This window comes from Mustelus asterias, chromosome 2 (assembly GCF_964213995.1).
Source record: "Mustelus asterias chromosome 2, sMusAst1.hap1.1, whole genome shotgun sequence".
Taxonomy (NCBI): Eukaryota; Metazoa; Chordata; class Chondrichthyes; order Carcharhiniformes; family Triakidae; genus Mustelus; species Mustelus asterias.
Window position 1 is genome coordinate 12,587,397 of NC_135802.1, and position 17,984 is coordinate 12,605,380.

Sequence of the window (17,984 nt, forward strand, 5' to 3'; positions counted from 1 at the left end):
GCAAGTGAAGAGTATTCCATCACATTCCTGCCCCCCAGTATGCTGATAGTGGGAGATTCAGCGATGGTGATGCCATTGAATGTCAAGGAGTGGTAGTTTATTTTCTCTTTTTGGTGATGGTCATTGTCTGGCACTTGTGTGGTGTGAATGTTACCAGTGTCTTATCAGCCCAAGCCTGAATGTTGTTCAGGTCTTGCTGCATTTGGACATGGATTGCTTCAGTATCTAAGGAGTAGCGAATGGTGCTGAACATTGTGCAACCATCAGTGAACATCCCCACTTCTGATCTTATGATGGAGGGAAAGTCATTGATGAAGTAGCTGAAGATGGTTGGGCCTAGGACATTACCCTGAGGAACTCCTGCAACGATGTCTTGGGACTGAGGTGATTAACCTCCAACCACCACAACCATCTTCCATTATGCTAGGTATAATTGCAACCAATGGTGAGTCTTCCCCACTTGACTTGCTAATGCTTCTTGATGCCACACACTGTCTTATGCTGCCCTGGTATCCAGGGTAGTCACTCTCACTTCACCTTTTGAGTTCAGTTCTTTTTTCCATTTTTGGATCAAGGTTGTAGTGAAATCGGGAGCCATGTTCCTCTGGTGGGACCCAAACTGAGCATCAGTGCGCAACATATTGCTGAGTAACAGCTGCATGATAGCACTGTTGACAGCCCCTTTCTTCACTTGCTTGATGATCGAGAGTAGACTGCTGGGATGGCAATTACAGTACAACGCCGGCATCTCCACATCGGGATGGTAATTGGCCAGGTTGGATTTGTCCTGCTTTTTCTGGGCAGACATGAATATGTCTTGGCAATTTTCCACGTTGCCCAGTAGATGCCTGTGTTGGAGCTGTACTGGAACAGGGGCGTGGCTTGTTCTGGAGCACAAGTCTTCAGTAAAATTGTCATAATATTGTCAGGGCCCATAGCCTTTGCAGTATCCAATGCCTTCAGCCATTTCTTGATGTCAAGTGGAGTGAATCGAATTGACTGAAGACCTGCATCTGTGATGCTGTGGATCTCAGGAGGGGGCTGAGATGGATCATCCACTGGAGTATTTGGAACCATCGTTAGCCAGAAGTGCCGCCTCCAGTGAGTTGTCCACCACCATTCACTGCTGGATGTGGCAGGACTGCAGAACTTCAATATGATCCGTTGATAGTGGGATCGCTTAGCTCTTGTCTATCGCATGCTGCTTCACTTGTGGCTTCACCAGGTTGACGACTCCCTTTCAGGTATGCCTGGTGCTGCTCCTGGCTCTTGGAACCAGGGTTGATCCCCCAGCTTGATGGTAATGGTAGAGTGGGGAGATATCCTCTGATTGTGGTCAACTACAATTCTGCTGCTGCTGTCTGAGTCTCTAGCTCCACCCAGCCAGTTCATAGACTTCACCACTACAGCCCAAATGTTCCACAATGGTTGGAAGATTGTTCTTTGAGACTTTTTCTTTAGTTGTGATGACAAGACTCCTTTAACACTGTCATAAGTGTATGCTATTGTTAGCTGCCATTCATTAAAGCTCCAGTGGTAACTATCAAAGAGATTTGGATATATACTGGAAGGGAAAAATGGCAGAGCTTTTGGGGCAAGAATAGGGAAATGGGATAAATTGGATAGCTCTTGCAAATAGCCAGTACAGGCACGAATGGCGTCCTGTGTTGTATTGTTCTATTATCAATCTCTTAAAGCCATAACGGCTTTACCAGGCATAATCCAGGTGTTTGCAGTCCTGTGGATGTAAGATTATAGCGATAGTGTGGCAGTTTAGTAGCCAGGCACATGGATGATTTAAGTGTTTTATTGCAAGGAACGAATCAGAAATGGCATGTATTCTCCTGCAATTCCCCATTAATTCCCCTGTGTCTGTGCTATCACAGCTGCAGGTGGAAAAATGCCATTGTTTAACTTATGTTGGAAAGAAGTATAAATTGTGAACTGTCATGAAGCTTGTTAATGACTACATTGTCATATCAACCTGACAAGTTAGCTGCAAGATAACTCACTGTTACAATGGTCTTTTTTTTTTCTCCTTCATGACCATGGGAATTCTTAATAATGCATGTAACTGCAAGTTATATCCTGCCCACGGTTTTATTTTTCAAATTTCAAGCATATATAGACCAGAGAAAATTTAGGAGATGGATGGGTCATTCAGCCCATCATGCCTGTGTTCATGGCTCTGTCATTTGTGTTTTGTGAATTTTTTGCTGCTGGTGCATCTTGAACCCGTGATTTTAATTTGTTTTAGACTAGCATCCAGTAATAGAGCATTATTTATTACAAAGTGAGAATATTCTGAGACAAGGGCACCAAATTTTTCATAGACTGATAAACTGACTGTAATACTAATGAGCTTCTTATAGTAATGAGCTTCTTATCCTGTGACTCCTGTGACATGTATGTTCAGTAATATGGGTATTTGCATCCATTTCAATTTGTTAATCTCCACCAGCACTCTGAGGTAGTGGCCTGTCAGTGTAGCAGTTGAAACCAACACTGGAACACAAGCAATATTGTGACATGCATTGAACAAGATGTTTGTTTACCATGGTGAGGGGTCTGCTTCCTGATTCTGCTTTCCAATGAGCTATTGCCAATCCCACTTCCTAATTAGCTGCTGTGGGCCTCGGTTCTTTCATTTCTTTCTCCACACACTTCAAAACTGCAGGAAACAGGAGGAGAAGTTGATTCCATAAGCAAAAGAGACGAGGATGAAAACAAAAGAGAAGGAAAAGAAAAGTGGATATGCAGTGGGGAAGTGATCAGCACCTAGTAACAGAAGCAGTTGTGACGGAGAGGAGGAGGAGAAGCAGAAGAGAGTGCAGGGAGATGGAAAAAGAGTTCATTATTTGAAATAACTCTGTGTTTCATTAAGCAGAAGTTAAACCTGAGCAGGAATGAGTAGAGTTAAGAATGTTGATCTAGAGATAAATAGATCATTACCAATGGCCAGTCCACCTCAGAAAACTAAGGCATGGCAGAGCAGTTGGGAAAGAGCTAGAGTCTTTGACTGGGTAAGATGCATTTTTGGAAAGTCTCGATGAGCCAAATGGCCTCTTTCTGTACAGTACGCATTCTATGATTCTATGGAATGAATTTAACATTTGGAGCTCACAATGTGATACGATACCAAGGATTGATCAGTGTTGGGCTACTCCATAACTTGGTGTCAGAAAACAACAAGTTGAGGGTTTTGTGGGGGAAAGCTGGCATGCCTTATGAGGATAGGCTGAGGGAGCTCGGTCTTTTCTCCTTGGAGAGACGAAGGATGAGAGGAGACCTAATAGAGGTGTATAAGATGTTGAGAAGCATAGATCGGGTGGACTCTCAGAGGCTTTTTCCCAGGGTGGAAATGTCTGCTATGAGAGGACACAGGTTTAAGGTGCTGGGGGGTAGGTACAAGGGAGATGTTTGGGGTAGGTTTTTCACAGAGGGTGGTGGGCGAGTGGAATCGGCTGCCGTCAGTGGTGGTGGAGGTGAACTCAATAGGGTCTTTTAAGAGACTCCTGGATGAGTACATGGAGTTTAATAGGATGGAGGGTTATAGGTAGGTCTAGAAGATAGGGACGTGTTCGGCACAACTTGTGGGCCGAAGGGCCTGTTTGTGCTGTAGTTTTTCTATGTTTCTATAGACGTAAATATAATATATATATATTATATACATATATATTTGGGGTGGCACAGTGGTTAGCACTGCTGCCTCACAGCGCCAGGGAACCAGGTTCAATTCCCAGCTTGGGTTACTGTCTGTGTGGAGTCTGCATGTTCTCCCCGTGTCTGTGTAGGTTTCCTCTGGGTGCTCCGGTTTCCTCCCACAGTCCAAAGATGTGCACGTTAGGTGGAATGCTAAATTGCCCCTTAGTGTCCAGGCACGGTAGCACAGTGGTTAGCACTGCTGCTTCACAGCTCCAGGGTCCTGGGTTCGATGCTCGGGTCACTGTCTGTGTGGAGTTTGCACATTCTCCTTGTGTCTGCGTGGGTTTCCTCCGGGTGCTCCGGTTTCCTCCCACAGTCCAAAGATGTGCGGGTTAGGTTGATTGGCCAGGTTAAAAAAATTGCCCCTTAGAGTCCTGGCATGTGTAGGTTAGAGGGATTAGCGGGTAAAATATGTGGGGGTAGGGCCTGGGTGGGATTGTGGTCGGTGCAGACTCGATGGGCCGAATGGCCTCCTTCTGCACTGTAGGGTTTCTATGATTTCTATGTGTAGGTTAGGTGGATTAGACATGGTGAGGGGAGAGGGCCTGGGTTGGATACTCTTGTAAAGTCGGTGCAGACTCTATGGGCCAAATGGCCTCCTTCTGCACTGTTGGGATTCTATGGTTCTATCAGCATATGCGTGGAAGCTTGATGCCAAAAAGTGACTTGGGTATTGGAAAGAGGTAAAAGCCAGCGTTTGGGTGATAGGAGGAGAAACCAATCCACAAGTTGTGTTGCTGACTTAGAGCAAGCAGGTTTCCAGCAAAGTGAGGGTGGTTGAAAAGGGCACTGTGGTTGAACAGGTCATGTTAAGAGCTGCAGAGAGATTAGGGAATTTGAAGGCAGAATAACACACAGGTTAAGCAAGATTGAGTGCCAATGTCATTCAAACTTTGGAGAGGAACAGAAAGTTGGAGACAGCACTAAAGGACAGAAAAGTTGGGTTTTTAGAGAAGGGTGATAGTGGTTTTGAAGGGCAGCTGCAGGTCATGACACATACACCATGGTGATGCTAGTGATTTGTCGCAATGACATCTATGACAAATCCCATTATATTCATAACCTATCATGACAATCATGATTTTCTTCCCCAAGGAGGTTAAAAGTATTTTTTTTTGTGCAAGGATTTTAACAAATTAAGGATACTTTGTAATTTCCTATAATCATTTTTAAAAAGAGCAGGTGCAGGGTCCCTGCAGGGGTGGCATGGTGGCACAGTGGTTAGCACTGCTGCCTCACAACACTAGGGACCCGGGTTCGCTTCCCGGCTTGGGTCATTGTCTGTGTGGAGTCTACACACTCTCCCTGTGCCTGCGTGGGTTTCCTCCGAGTGCTCCGGTTTCCCCCTTCACAATCCAAAAGACGTGCTGGTTAGGTGCATTGGCCGTGCTAAATTCTCCCTCAGTGTACCCGAACAGGCACCGGAGTGTGGCGACTAGGGGATTTTCACAGTAACTTCATTGCAGTGTGAATGTAAGCCTACTAGTGACTAATAAATAAACTTTACTTTTTACTTTTTAACAGTGTGCATTGTTAATCGCAATCCAGAATAGATATGTATTTGTGCCCTTTAGTTTTTCATTCAAACACATTCAACAGGCCAAGTTCAAAGCAGCAAGCATTTTATCATGATTTTCAGAATCTAATTAACTTTAATTAATAGGAACTTAGTTTGTTCAATATCACTGTTATAAATTAGTGATTTTTTGTATTTGCTGGAAATGAAACACATTTGTCAGTGATTCTACTTTTTAATGGCAATGATTTATGCTCAAATCAGTTTAAAATTACTGTGATATGTGATTTGAATCTATTGCTACTGGAAATGCATTAACAATAGGGAGAAAATGTCAGCACCACTTTCTCATCCACTATATCCCGTTATAAACATGGAGGATGTAGTTCTCTGGAAATGTCAGAAGTACACAGAACTGCTTCTCTCAGTAACTCTTTGCGATTTAGATTTAAGTTCTCTTAAAACTGTGGCAAACCATCTTTTATTTTTCTGCTAGTGGAGAGAATAAAAGGCAAGCGATATGAAACTTATGTGGCATATGCATCTTTATATTCTACAAAGAATGCTATTCTTGGATATCACAAGAACTGTTTGTTTCCCACTTGTTGCTACATTGAAGATGGCTTATTTAAAACCTTATTTTTCACATGCCAGCTCCCAAGCTGTAACATGTGGACTTGTAAACTTGTACATCAAACTGATAGGCAGGGCTTCCTCTGTGATTTTTCAGTGCACAGTGAAAGCTCCTTTTTAAAAATTATGCGCAATTTTAAGTGTGGGCTTTTCATGGATTTTCTTTTTAGAAACCGAGAATTATATTTCAAACTCATTAGTTATATTCTGAGTGTGCTATCTGGGAAACTATTTCTGTTCTGAAGGGAGGGAAGTTTTTTTCAGAGCACTGGAATTCAAATGGCATCATGCAGTGAGGAGATGTGGATATTAAGTATCGCTGCCACTCTGTCATAAGCCAGAGTAGAAAACTGGTGAAGGTTGAATTTCATGAAAGGAACCAAACAAACTTTCCTGCAAATGCATTACTTTTTTTGGTGCATATACAGTTTAAAAGAAAATTAATTTGGAAAAAACGTGGAATGTAAGATTATTTAAAAGTAATAAAATCCTTAACATTTTGTATTACTTTTCATTAGGTCATTAGTTTTAATATGATAGCCATTTTTTAAACCAGCACAAGTTATTGTGGTTAAAGTTTGTTTTCTTTTAACTGTTAGATTTCCAAATATTCTAACTGAGCATTTTTAAAACTGATACAAAAGCTTGATAAGCCAAGTAGGCAGACTATGGCCATGTGATAGGTTCATGTGATTGTAGATTACCTGCCAGAGTTACCATTCTTGTAAAGAATCAGTAACAAATGTAATTGTGGTATATGTCAGTTCTTTTCAACATCCTCCACACATCATATCATGGAAAAATCACCCTGGGCAGTTGTACTTTAAATGATTTTTCAAAGTTGGGACATTGTCCAAGTTGTCATGCCCACTCCTGCGGACTGTAATGGCTGCTTCCCCATTCAATCATAGCAAGGATTAGAAGGCATACCTCTGCCTGTCTCTCCATGGGCCTTGGTCGTTTTCCTCTTATGTTTGAAAACAAAATCATTTCTGGTAAACACAGCAGGTGATGTGGTGATGAACATATCTGGTACATGCAGACTAGAAAGATCCTTGGTGATCTCGCACAGGCTACATTTGAGGCAAAGGAATAAGCCAGGGAGGGGAAAAGCTAACTAACTGTGGTTCCTAATCCTGATGGCCTCACAGTGACTTCCATTAATAGGTGAATTTGTATGCGCATCAATTGGATGCTTGGACTTCACTATCATGCAACCTGCCCCAATGAGTTCCTAAGGATAGATGTGAAAAGGACCGCAAAAGTGACTGCTGGCACCCATGAACCCATCTCTTGACATGTCATTGTTGCTGGAGAATGGATTTAAATACTGTTCCAAGAGCAGCCAAACCTTTGCAGTCCCTTGGTGGGTCTTGCTGCCGAATCATGTTAGGCTTTGTGATAAATTTGATCCTCACCTTATGGCTAATTGACCTGATGATAATGCCTTTACCCTAGACCAGGTGGATCACGAGGGTTAGACAGGAGATCTTAAGCTTCAGCTCCCATACTCGCACCCAAAGCCCCATTTTGCCAATATGAGACTTCATTAGTAACAATTCTAGTCAGTGTTAATAAATAGAAAGAAACGACCCATGGTGACAATCAGTGCCAAATGCTTCCCTGAGGTAAATGCTGAGAATCATCTTTCCAATTGCTGTGATACCTACTGCAATGCTCTCTCCATGCTATTTGTCTCTCTACCATTGTGCTGCGTTGTTGACTGACAGAAGTATCTCTATCTGAGGAAAAACTTCCACGTGGTTGAGAATCACCTTGACTCATAGACTGCAGTGGTCCCTTAAATTGGATTGAAGACAATATTTATCCATCCAATTCTTGGACATTCAAGCTAACAGCTAACCCTGAAAATTCTATGGATCACCAACATCTGGGTCAGACAACAGGAAGAAGAGAACAAAGCCATGTATTTGATTGTACTTGCAGAGGTCAACCCATCTCCCTTCTTGATATCTTCAGTTCATGGATTCAAAGTCTCCAAGCAGCTGCCTGCATACTTCTCTCTGACTTTGTTCCATAGCTTGTTAATGCCAACCTTGATAGATTTCATCTGAGCTGTAGGAGATTTAGAAGTAGATGGAAATGACATCTTGGTCCTAGACAAGATAGACCAAATGGAGGTAGACAGCAGTTATTTCAGTTAGTCCCAACATGACGGCACTTACGCTCAGAATCCAAATGCTCTTCACTGGGCTGGGAGACTAAATTGTAAGAAATATGGGTTGGAACATTTAGAACATAAAAGATTAGTCTATTTAGTCCTTTAAAGCTCTTTAATTCTCCTTTGTTTGTGCCAAGTGTTACCTGAATGTCCTAAATGTTTTGCCAATGTGATCTCCCTGGCAAGTTCAGGGGTCCCATGAAAGTTTAGGATGTAGATTTATACCCGAGAGTGTCTCATGCTGAATTTATGCTCTTAATAATTTTAACTTTGGGAAAAGCTTCTAGGGCTAGACAGCCATAATAACAGGTGGATGTAACAAGCAGGTTCGTAAACATGTTGCCCAGAATTTTGCTACATTGATCACAGTTTCTCTTAGACTGTAGGGAAAAAGTCATTTCACCATCTTCTGATGAAAGTGGGAAACCTGATCGCAAGGCACATAATGATGAGGGTGCCCAGCAACCTATTGTTATTAATTCATCCAGAAGAACCCCATAGTTCAGAACTTTAAATGTATTCAGCAGAGATTTTGCCAAAAATTCTTGGGGCAAACTGACCTCCCATCCACAGGTTAAATCACCCCTCCTTTGACTTCCTCTTGACCTGGAACCAACACATATTCTAATCTTGCACTAAGTTCACCACAACCAGTTATCAGGAATTATATTTCAAGCAGGCCCGCTCCGTTACTTACACAACGTTCAGTGTCTACTCCTGGTCCATTCATCTTGAGAGATTGCATGTTGCCTTTGCCAGCAGAAATCCGTGATGAAGCAGGTTCCAAACTGATTTCAATCATGTCAGCTAATGGAGCTCAGGATATGATATTGTCATCGGAGAGTTTCCCTGAAGCCGTGCCTTTAATAACAGATGCCCTCATACAAGACGACAGAGCACAGAAATCTTGAACTCAACCCTGCTGGCCTCCCAAATGGATTCTAACTTTGAATGGTACTGTTGACTTCCCATCTGCCTTGTGCTTAAATTGGACAACATGACCTTGGGTAAATGGGATGAACACTGATCACATCTGGAGGTGGCATTTATTGTTCCCTGGCCTCGGAAATATGTTACAATGACATGAAAGTGGACCACAGCCAGACACCGAATGAGAAGGACACCCAGTGCCGTTGGATATGTTTTTTAGGACACATATCTACCAAAGGATTTCCTTCCATTATCAGAGAATCTATCAACTGTTTTTGTTCAAGCACAAGCAAAGTTGGAGGCTGGATGAACTCTAGTGTAAACAAGTGTTCCTGCAAACTATCCCTCATGAATTTTGGGTATAAGTAACTGATGCGGGAATTATTCGACTGACCACACACAATCCACATTATGGACTGCACCCATTTAATCGGCAACATTTTTGAGAAGCTTCCTCTCATCATCAAAAGGTAACTTAAGGAGACCTCCAGAATATCATATCTAACTTTACAATCCCCATCGTTAATCTTTGACCAGTTGCATTTCCATGACTCTCAACAAATCAAGAACCATTTTATCCAACATTCAGTTACTTATCCATGTAACTCTCAATCCCATTCCTAACCGCATACCCATCCAATCCTGTTTTAAAAAAATTTTTATTAATCAACATTCTATTAACAGCTTTAACTGCGAGCCATTCCTGAAGATCCTTTGTTCCTTCGGGATTGAAGGAAGGAATACTTTGAGTCTTGACTTGGAAGTTGTGTGTTCTAATCTTTATGCCAAATTCAGCCTTTTGTCTCCATTATCCATTCTTCTTGACTTTCTAAAAATCCAGACGATCTCTCCTGAACCCTATCCAATATACAGTCATATGGAATTAAATTTAGGGTGCCAACAATTAAACAAATAGTATAAATGTGGCTTTACTAAAGATTAAATTAATCTCCTTTAGTTTCAGTTCCTTGCAGTACATTCCAGTTCATTATTCCAAAAGAGAAAACGCTGGAAAATCTCAGGTCTGGCAGCATCTGTAAGGAAAGAAAAGAGCTGACGTTTTGAGTCCATATGATCTTTTATCAAAGCTTTGACTCGAAACGTCAGCTCTTTTCTCTCCTTACAGATGCTGCCAGACCTGAGATTTTCCAGCGTTTTCTCTTTTGGTTTCAGATTCCAGCATCCGCAGTATTTTGCTTTTATCCAGTTCATCATTCATCTTGTTGATGAATTCTTCATATTGACTGGGTAATGTGAATGAAAAGTGAATATCCCTACTCTATTTTTAAAATCCTTTCATAGAGTCATAGAGGGTTACAGCATGGAAACAAGCCCTTTGGCCCAACTTGTCCATGTCGCCCTTTTTTTTAAACCACTAAGCCAGTCCTAATTGCCCGCATTTGGCCCATATCCCTCTATACCCATCTTACCCATGTAACTGTCTAAATGCTTTTTAAAAGACAAAATTGTAGCCGCCTCTACTACTACCTCTGGCAGCTTGTTCCAGACACCACCCTCTGTGTGAAAAAATTGCCCCTCTGGGCCCTTTCGTATCTTTCCCCTCTCACCTTAAACCAATGCCCTCTAGTTTTAGACTCCCCTACCTTTGGGAAAATATATTGACTATCTAACTGACCTATAACCCTCATTATTTTATAGACCTTTATAAGGTCATCCTAAGTCTCCGACTCTCCAGGGAAAAAAGTCCCGGTCTATCCAGCCTCTCCTTATAGCTCAAAACATCAAGTCCCAGTTTCAGTTCAAGTTTCGAGTTCTGCGTATTTACACTAATTCTGTACCCAATTCCCACAAATGCGCATAACCTTACATTTACACTAAAATCTGTTGCATTAGTCACATCTACTTAGTTGGCCCTAATTGTACTCGATATTAAAATGGCATTATCACCAAATGTGTTAGAGATGTTCCTCATATCTTCTCGGTATCGTATTAACAAATAAGAAACCCGGCCCATACTCAAATGGTATGAACACAGGCGACAGAAAGCAGAGCCAATAATTAACTGACCACTTTGACCAGGCACCTGTATAAATCCCTTTGTCAGAGTTTTGTGATTTTACAAACTAACTTTCTACTAGAAACACCGTCTTCAATTTAAGCATGTACTTTGTTAATCATTGTATATAGTACCTCCCACCCCTCATATTGCAGAAGGATGCCTTTTGTTCACTGTCTATCTCGTTTTTTCATTTGAACGTGGAAAGCTGCTGCTTGATGTGAGAAGCAAGTTTTTTTAGAACAAGACCTTGCTTCCTGAAAATTTACTTTTTATTCTCTATTGCTTCAACAGCCTGTACTATTAAGTGAAAGAGGTCTGACTATTAACATTTAATATCTCTTGATATCTTGAGTATCTTCAATACCTCGCATTTTTTATGGGGAATTATATTTTCACCACTGTACTCGATTTGCTTGTTCACTTGGCATTCTCACAAGGTCAAAGTTTTATTATGAAAAACTGCATTCCTCTCCATTGTTGAATCTGCACACTCCTCTTTCTTTACTGTCCAAGGGTTATGAATCATGGCTCCATAATGCCATGACATTACAAAGGGGCAAGAAGAGGAGCCAGGCAGCAAGAACTGCCACAGCTGGTCCAGGGATTGAACCCATGTCATTGGCATTATTAAGTGCGCACAATTAACTGAGCTAACCAGCTCCTTTTTTGTGCTCCTCAAGCATTAGTTACTGAACAGCATTGTTTTCTTTGACACTGGCCAGACAGGGCTGTGGGTCCCATCCTAGATTCTTTCCAAAGATCATCTCACGTTGTCACCTGAAGCAGGACACATTGCACTTTCATCTGCTCCGTCATAGGAACAGGAGTACAATAGGCCTTTCGGCCTTTTACCCTGTCAAATTTAAAACATCACGATTCGTTCATCTCGGCTTTTGATACTCGAGGGATTGCCAGTTAAGTTTATGCAATTTACCCTCCTATCTTAATCCTTGGTGTCATTCTAGTGGAATCAGTGCTGCACCCCCCCAAGATCTAATTCCTGAACTGAAATCTCCAAAAAACAATGTAGTACCCAAATCTGGTCTCTGACCATGGCTGTATAAAATGGAGCATAATTTTCTCTTTTTTTGCATTCCCGTTATTTTGAGATATTGAAAACAATATTTAATCTGCCTCTTTGATTTTTAGAACCATAGAACCATAGAAAATTACAGCTCAGAAACAGGCCTTTTGGCCCTTCTTGTCTGTGCCGAACCGTTTTATGCCTAGTCCCACTGACCTTCACTTGGACCATATCCCTCCACACCCCTCTCATCCATGAACCCGTCCAAGTTTTTCTTAAATGTTAAAAGTGACCCCGCATTTACCACTTTATCCGGCAGCTCATTCCACACTCCCACCACTCTCTGCGTGAAGAAGCCCCCCCTAATATTCCCTCTAAACTTTTCTCCATTCACCCTTAACCCATGCCCTCTGGTTTTTTTCTCCCCTAGCCTCAGCGGAAAAAGCCTGCTTGCATTCACTCTATCTATACCCATCAAAATCTTATACACCTCTATCAAATCTCCCCTCAATCTTCTACGCTCCAGGGAATAAAGTCCCAACCTATTCAATCTCTCTCTGTAACTCAGCTTCTCAAGTCCCGGCAACATCCTTGTGAACCTTCTCTGCACTCTTTCAATCTTATTTACATCCTTCCTGTAACTAGGTGACCAAAACTGTACACAATACTCCAAATTCGGCCTCACCAATGCCTTATATAACCTTACCATAACACTCCAACTTTTATACTCGATACTCCGATTTATAGAGGCCAATGTACCAAAGGCACTCTTTACGACCCTATCCACCTGTGACGTCACTTTTAGGGAATTTTGTACCTGTATTCCCAGATCCCTCTGTTCAACTGCACTCTTCAGAGTCCTACCATTTACCCTGTACGTTCTTCTTTGGTTTGTCCTTCCAAAGTGCGATATCTCACACTTGTCTGCGTTAAATTCCATTTGCCATTTTTCAGCCCATTTTTCTAGTTGGTCCAAATCCCTCTGCAAGCTTTGAAAACCTTCCTCACTGTCCACTACACCTCCAATCTTTGTATCATCAGCAAACTTGCTGATCCAATTGACCACATTATCATCCAGATCATTGATATAGATGACAAACAACAATGGACCCAACACCGATCCCTGCGGCACACCACTAGTCACAGGCCTCCACTCAGAGAAGCAATCCTCCACAACCACTCTCTGACTTCTTCCATTGAGCCAGTGTCTTATCCAATTTACTACCTCCTCATGTATACCTAGCGACTGAACCTTCCTAACTAACCTCCCATGAGGGACCTTGTCAAAGGCCTTGCTGAAATCCAGGTAGACAACATCCACCGCCTTCCCTTCATCCACTTTCCTGGTAACCTCCTCGAAAAACTCTAATAGATTGGTCAAACTTGACCTACCACGCACAAAGCCATGTTGACTCTCCCTAATAAGTCCCTGTCTATCCAAATATTTGTAGATCCTATCCCTTATCACACCTTCCAATAACTTGCCCACCGCCGACGTCAAACTTACTGGCCGATAATTTCCCGGATTTCTTTTGGAACCTTTTTTAAACAACGGAACAACATGAGCCACCCTCCAATCATCCGGCACCTCCCCCGTGAATACTGACATTTTAAATATGTCTGCCAGGGCCCCTGCTAGTTCAACACTATCTTCCCTCAAGGTCCGTGGGAATACCCTGTCCGGTCCTGGGGATTTATCCACTCTGATTTGCCTCAAGACAGCTGTTTGCTAATCTTTGTGTATGTCGGCACTCAAATCCCTTTTCTCCTTGGAATTTCTAGTTTCTCACCGTTTAGTAAATACTCTGACTTGTCTTGGGCCCAAACTGGATGACCACACTTCCCCAGTTGAATTCTATTTGCCAGCTCAGTTAATCCGTCTCTGTCCCCTTTGTAACTTCTTGCTCCCACCTGCACTACTGGCTGTGCCACACAACTTAGTGTCATCTAAACTGGATCTGTATTTTCTATTGCCATGTCCAGTAGACATTCTTCACCTGGACCTAGTCAATCAGCGTTATCAGGCTCATGTTTCATCAGGTTAAGGTCTCTGGCTTCTCAGTGATTCTGTAACTTCAGATGCCTTGGAATATGATCCATCAAATATTCCTTCCTGCACAGTCCTCAACTTGACCATCTTTTCCTAAAACGTGACAGCAATTGGCAAACTGTTTTACAGGTCATGCCTTTGCCCTGTATTACTACTTAAATTGAAACACTTGGGGAAGACTTCTCAGGAGCTTTAAAGATCCAACCCTGTGCCATACTTATGAGGCTTGGCAAAACAGGACACCATCTCTTCCACCTTTGTTCTTAGTCGCTCTCTGTGTAATTCAAGCCACTTTCCTTTTGGAAGGGCAAGTGAGGATTTCTCCCTCTTTATAACCTTGGTCCCAGACATTCGACATCCTTACTTTGCTTGTTTCCGTTGCCTTTCTTTGAGGTGTACGTCACCTTAACTGTTGTCGAGACTCTTGAGTCTTTTCATTTGTTTTTGAAGTTAAGCAAGCCCAGCACTGTACTGCCGAAGGTGTTGTTTGGTTTTACAAGCCTGCATGAGTTTTCACACTATAAAACTGAGAAGAACATGATGTGCATCGTTTGGCTGCTGAAGTTCCCATGGGAATGAACCTAAATTATGGACCTTCTGTGGTTGGTTCATTCTTGGACCACATTCATCGTGATAAATTTATGCGATGGATTACAGTAAGTACTGCTAATATTTTATAGCCTTTCTGTTCATTGCTACACCGAAAGTCTCGGCTGTAACCCACGTATATTGTAGTTTTGTTTTTAATTACAAAATACAAAACAAAAAAGCTCTCAAATTGTGATTGAAATAATATCCGGTGTATAATAACTCGTAAAAGTAAGGACTGCAGACTGAGGCACCTGATCACTTTTCTGTTGAGCCATCAACATTGCCCTTCACCTGGCAAGGCCTCTTATCAATTTCAAAGGCTTGTGTCCAGCTATTTACTTTTCTTCAGATATGAGGAGAAGGATGCAGTTGTACCCCTTGCACCACGGCCAGCAAGGAACAGATAATTCACCTCCAATCCTACCTGAAGGCAGTGCCTCACGGCTGGGTTACAGCTGTGGTAAGGTTCCACAGGTGCCAACAGCCCGATGGAACTTCACTCCTGCCAACTGGTCCATGAAAGAATGTTGGTACTGAACGGCTTGGAGAGGGCCACAGTCTGCTTGGCAAGCTGAATGCAGATGTAATAGTGGTTGTTTTGAGAATGAGGGGTGGGGTGGGGAAGTGATTCTAGCAATAGATTTATTTTAAAAAAGCTTGGTTGTGGGAAGAGAAGCGAAAGAGTAATAAAGACACTAATTTGTAAATTTCGTGTTGAAACTGAACAAAATAACAATCTGAAGAAAAATTTTAGAGCCCTCTATCTACAAGCTTCAAGTACATTTTAATACAAACTTCTATGCATCACATTTGTTTTTTGACTGCTTATAAAACAAAAACTATCCTCTAGTGTTGTGTTGACTTTTGATGTCTTGTGATTTAATGTTATTTGTTTAAAAAAAAAGAAAATTGGATTTTTTCTGTCTGGAATGTATTACAATTTTTCTCTTGCCATTTTTGTGTAAAATTTACAGAATCAGTGTTACATCCTGCGCTGCAAAGGTAATGTGCCATTACTCTAAGGCTGTCCTTATTTGCTCAATATGTTGATTTCTCTTGAAAACAAAATGTCTTTGCACTTTCTAAATCATTGTGGAGGGAGGGCAATGGGTCTCATGAAATCAAAAACATTTGTGATTCTTTTAACACCAAACGAGGGGAGCGAAAGGCGAGCGAGAGAGAATAGATTTTCCGTGAAAAAGACAATGCTCAAAACACTCGGGTCAAGCCGCATCTGTGCAAAGTGGTCATAGAATCCCTCCAGTGCAGAAGGAGGCCATTCAGCCCATCAAGCCTGCACTGACAACAATCCCACCTATCCCTGTAACCCCATGTATTTACCCTGCTAATACCCCTGATACTAATGGATAATTTAACATGGCAGATCCACCTAACCTGCACATCTTTGGACTGTGCGAGAAAACCGGAGCACCGGATTAACATTCTGGGCCAAAGATCTAGTGTCCTTTCATCTGTCAGTGACATCAACTCTACCTTCCTCTCTCTCCACAGATGCTGCCTGACCAGCTGAGTGTTTGCAGCATTCCTGTGTTTCAAAGCATATAACTGGTACAGTACAGGCACCACTGCCATTAAACGGCTAATGTGAAAGAGGAGACACTTGCTAACCAAAGTAAACTTGTCAGCATTCACCAAGACAGTCAACTGGGGAAAACCTGGTTTAAAGACAGTAGTCTGGGTTGCTGGCCTTAGCAGAGGCCATTCAGTTTATTTTTTGGAAACTGCTAGCTCTTAAAGGCTCCAATCAACAGCCAGTGTCGCTAGTGCAAGACTGGAGTCACGTTAAACCAGTCATTAACCCTTCAAAGTTATGTCAGGCCTGTGGTGGATTTATCAGGACCCTGTAAAAGTCCAATGTAAGACTGGTAACAGTCTGACCCTTTTTAATTCTTTCAGGGGATAGGGGGGACGCTGGTTAGACCGCCATTTATTGCCCATCACTAATTGTCCTTAAGGTGGTGATGAGCTGCCTTGAACTGCTACAGTCCACATGGTGTAGGTACGCTTACAGTGCTGTTGGGGGGGGGGGGGGGTCTTGCACCTATCACTAAGCTAATATGCTTCACTGCAATGGTAATTAACTTCATTTTGATATTTAATAATTGAAATTATTTTGATATGAGGGTAGATGGAGAGAAACTTTTCTCTGGTGGTGGTGTCCAAAAATTGAGGACATGAGCTTAAAATTAGGAGGAGGTATCTAGGCATGTCAGGAAATATTTCATCACACAAAGGGTAATGGAAATCTACAACTCTTTCTCACCCAAAACAAAACTTGAGGCTGGGCCAATTGATAACTTCAGTCATGAAATTGCCTACGAAAAATCTGTCAATGGTGTTAAGAGTAAAGGAATCGAGCAGGAAAGTTGCAGTCCAAATACAAATCAGCCACGGATCTAATTGAATGATCAAACAGGTTTGAGAGGCTGACTGGCCGCCTTTTGTTCCTATGTTTCCAAATATTCTTTCTGCAACGGATCTTATTCAAGGTTTCACAGCTTTATCTATTGTCATCTGGGCACAGACACTTCAATCCAAGAGCACGTTGAAGGCAATTAATAAGGTTTCATTTCCCCCACCCTGTCCCTCAGGTACAAGAGACACCGATCCAGTGAAATTAACAATTACTTTTGTTAAAGGTTTTGATCGGGACTTTGAGTTTCTGTCATCTGCAGCTGCTGAAAGCCACCTAACCTCATCAGATATGATTTCAGCATTTTAAAACTGCTATTGCTAAATCCTGCTACAATCATGCAAGTTAGTAAAAGCACAAACGGTTCTGGAGGAGCCTTCACCAAAGAAGGTACTGCACCTTTAATGCTTAGTACCAGGAATACAACTTCTGGCCCTAAACTTGACTATAAAAGCGGCCCTGTTGTAAATTTAACTTTATTTACTGCACTGGAGGAATTTATCATTAATCATCAAATTTTAACCTTGACCCAGACTTCTGCCCAGTGTTAACCCTAAACATGTATTAGAATATTATTTTTCTTGAATTACTTTCTCTAAACACAAGAACCAGAAAGAAGGGGTAATTTTGCAGCCTCTTGCATACATTCCAAGGAAAAATTAGCTTGTTGTTGTAAATGGCTTTCAAAATGGAAAAAGTGTTCCTTCTTATTGCAGGTATAATCTGGAATGTTCGCAGTCGACTTTGGATTAGAGTGTCTGTGACCTACTTTGTCAAATGATGAACACAATTTTAGGTGGTGTAATTGGAGTCAATTTAAGTAATCTAGGTGGCACATCCACATTGTTTAATAGCATTGACTCCAGGGATCATAATTCCTGTCTATTTTCAATATAGCA

General features: G+C 41.9%; 1 protein-coding gene across 10 annotated transcripts in view; it reads left to right on the forward strand.

Annotated features, from left to right (window-relative positions):
- Positions 1 to 17,984, forward strand: part of nktr (natural killer cell triggering receptor) — a 213,758-nt gene that overhangs the window by 148,471 nt on the left and 47,303 nt on the right. For 2 of the 10 annotated variants that reach the window (XM_078231408.1, XM_078231416.1), the window contains one exon: positions 15,626 to 15,653. The exons of 7 other annotated variants lie outside the window; for them this stretch is intronic. Coding sequence is in view for 1 of the 3 variants with exons in the window: in XM_078231399.1 (XP_078087525.1) it covers positions 14,707 to 14,716; positions 15,626 to 15,653 (38 nt within the window). In the remaining 2 variants the exon portion in view is untranslated. Of the gene's footprint in view, positions 1 to 14,691; positions 14,717 to 15,625; positions 15,654 to 17,984 lie in introns of those variants that run through there. One more of the 10 variants, XM_078231399.1, reaches the window with a different exon arrangement.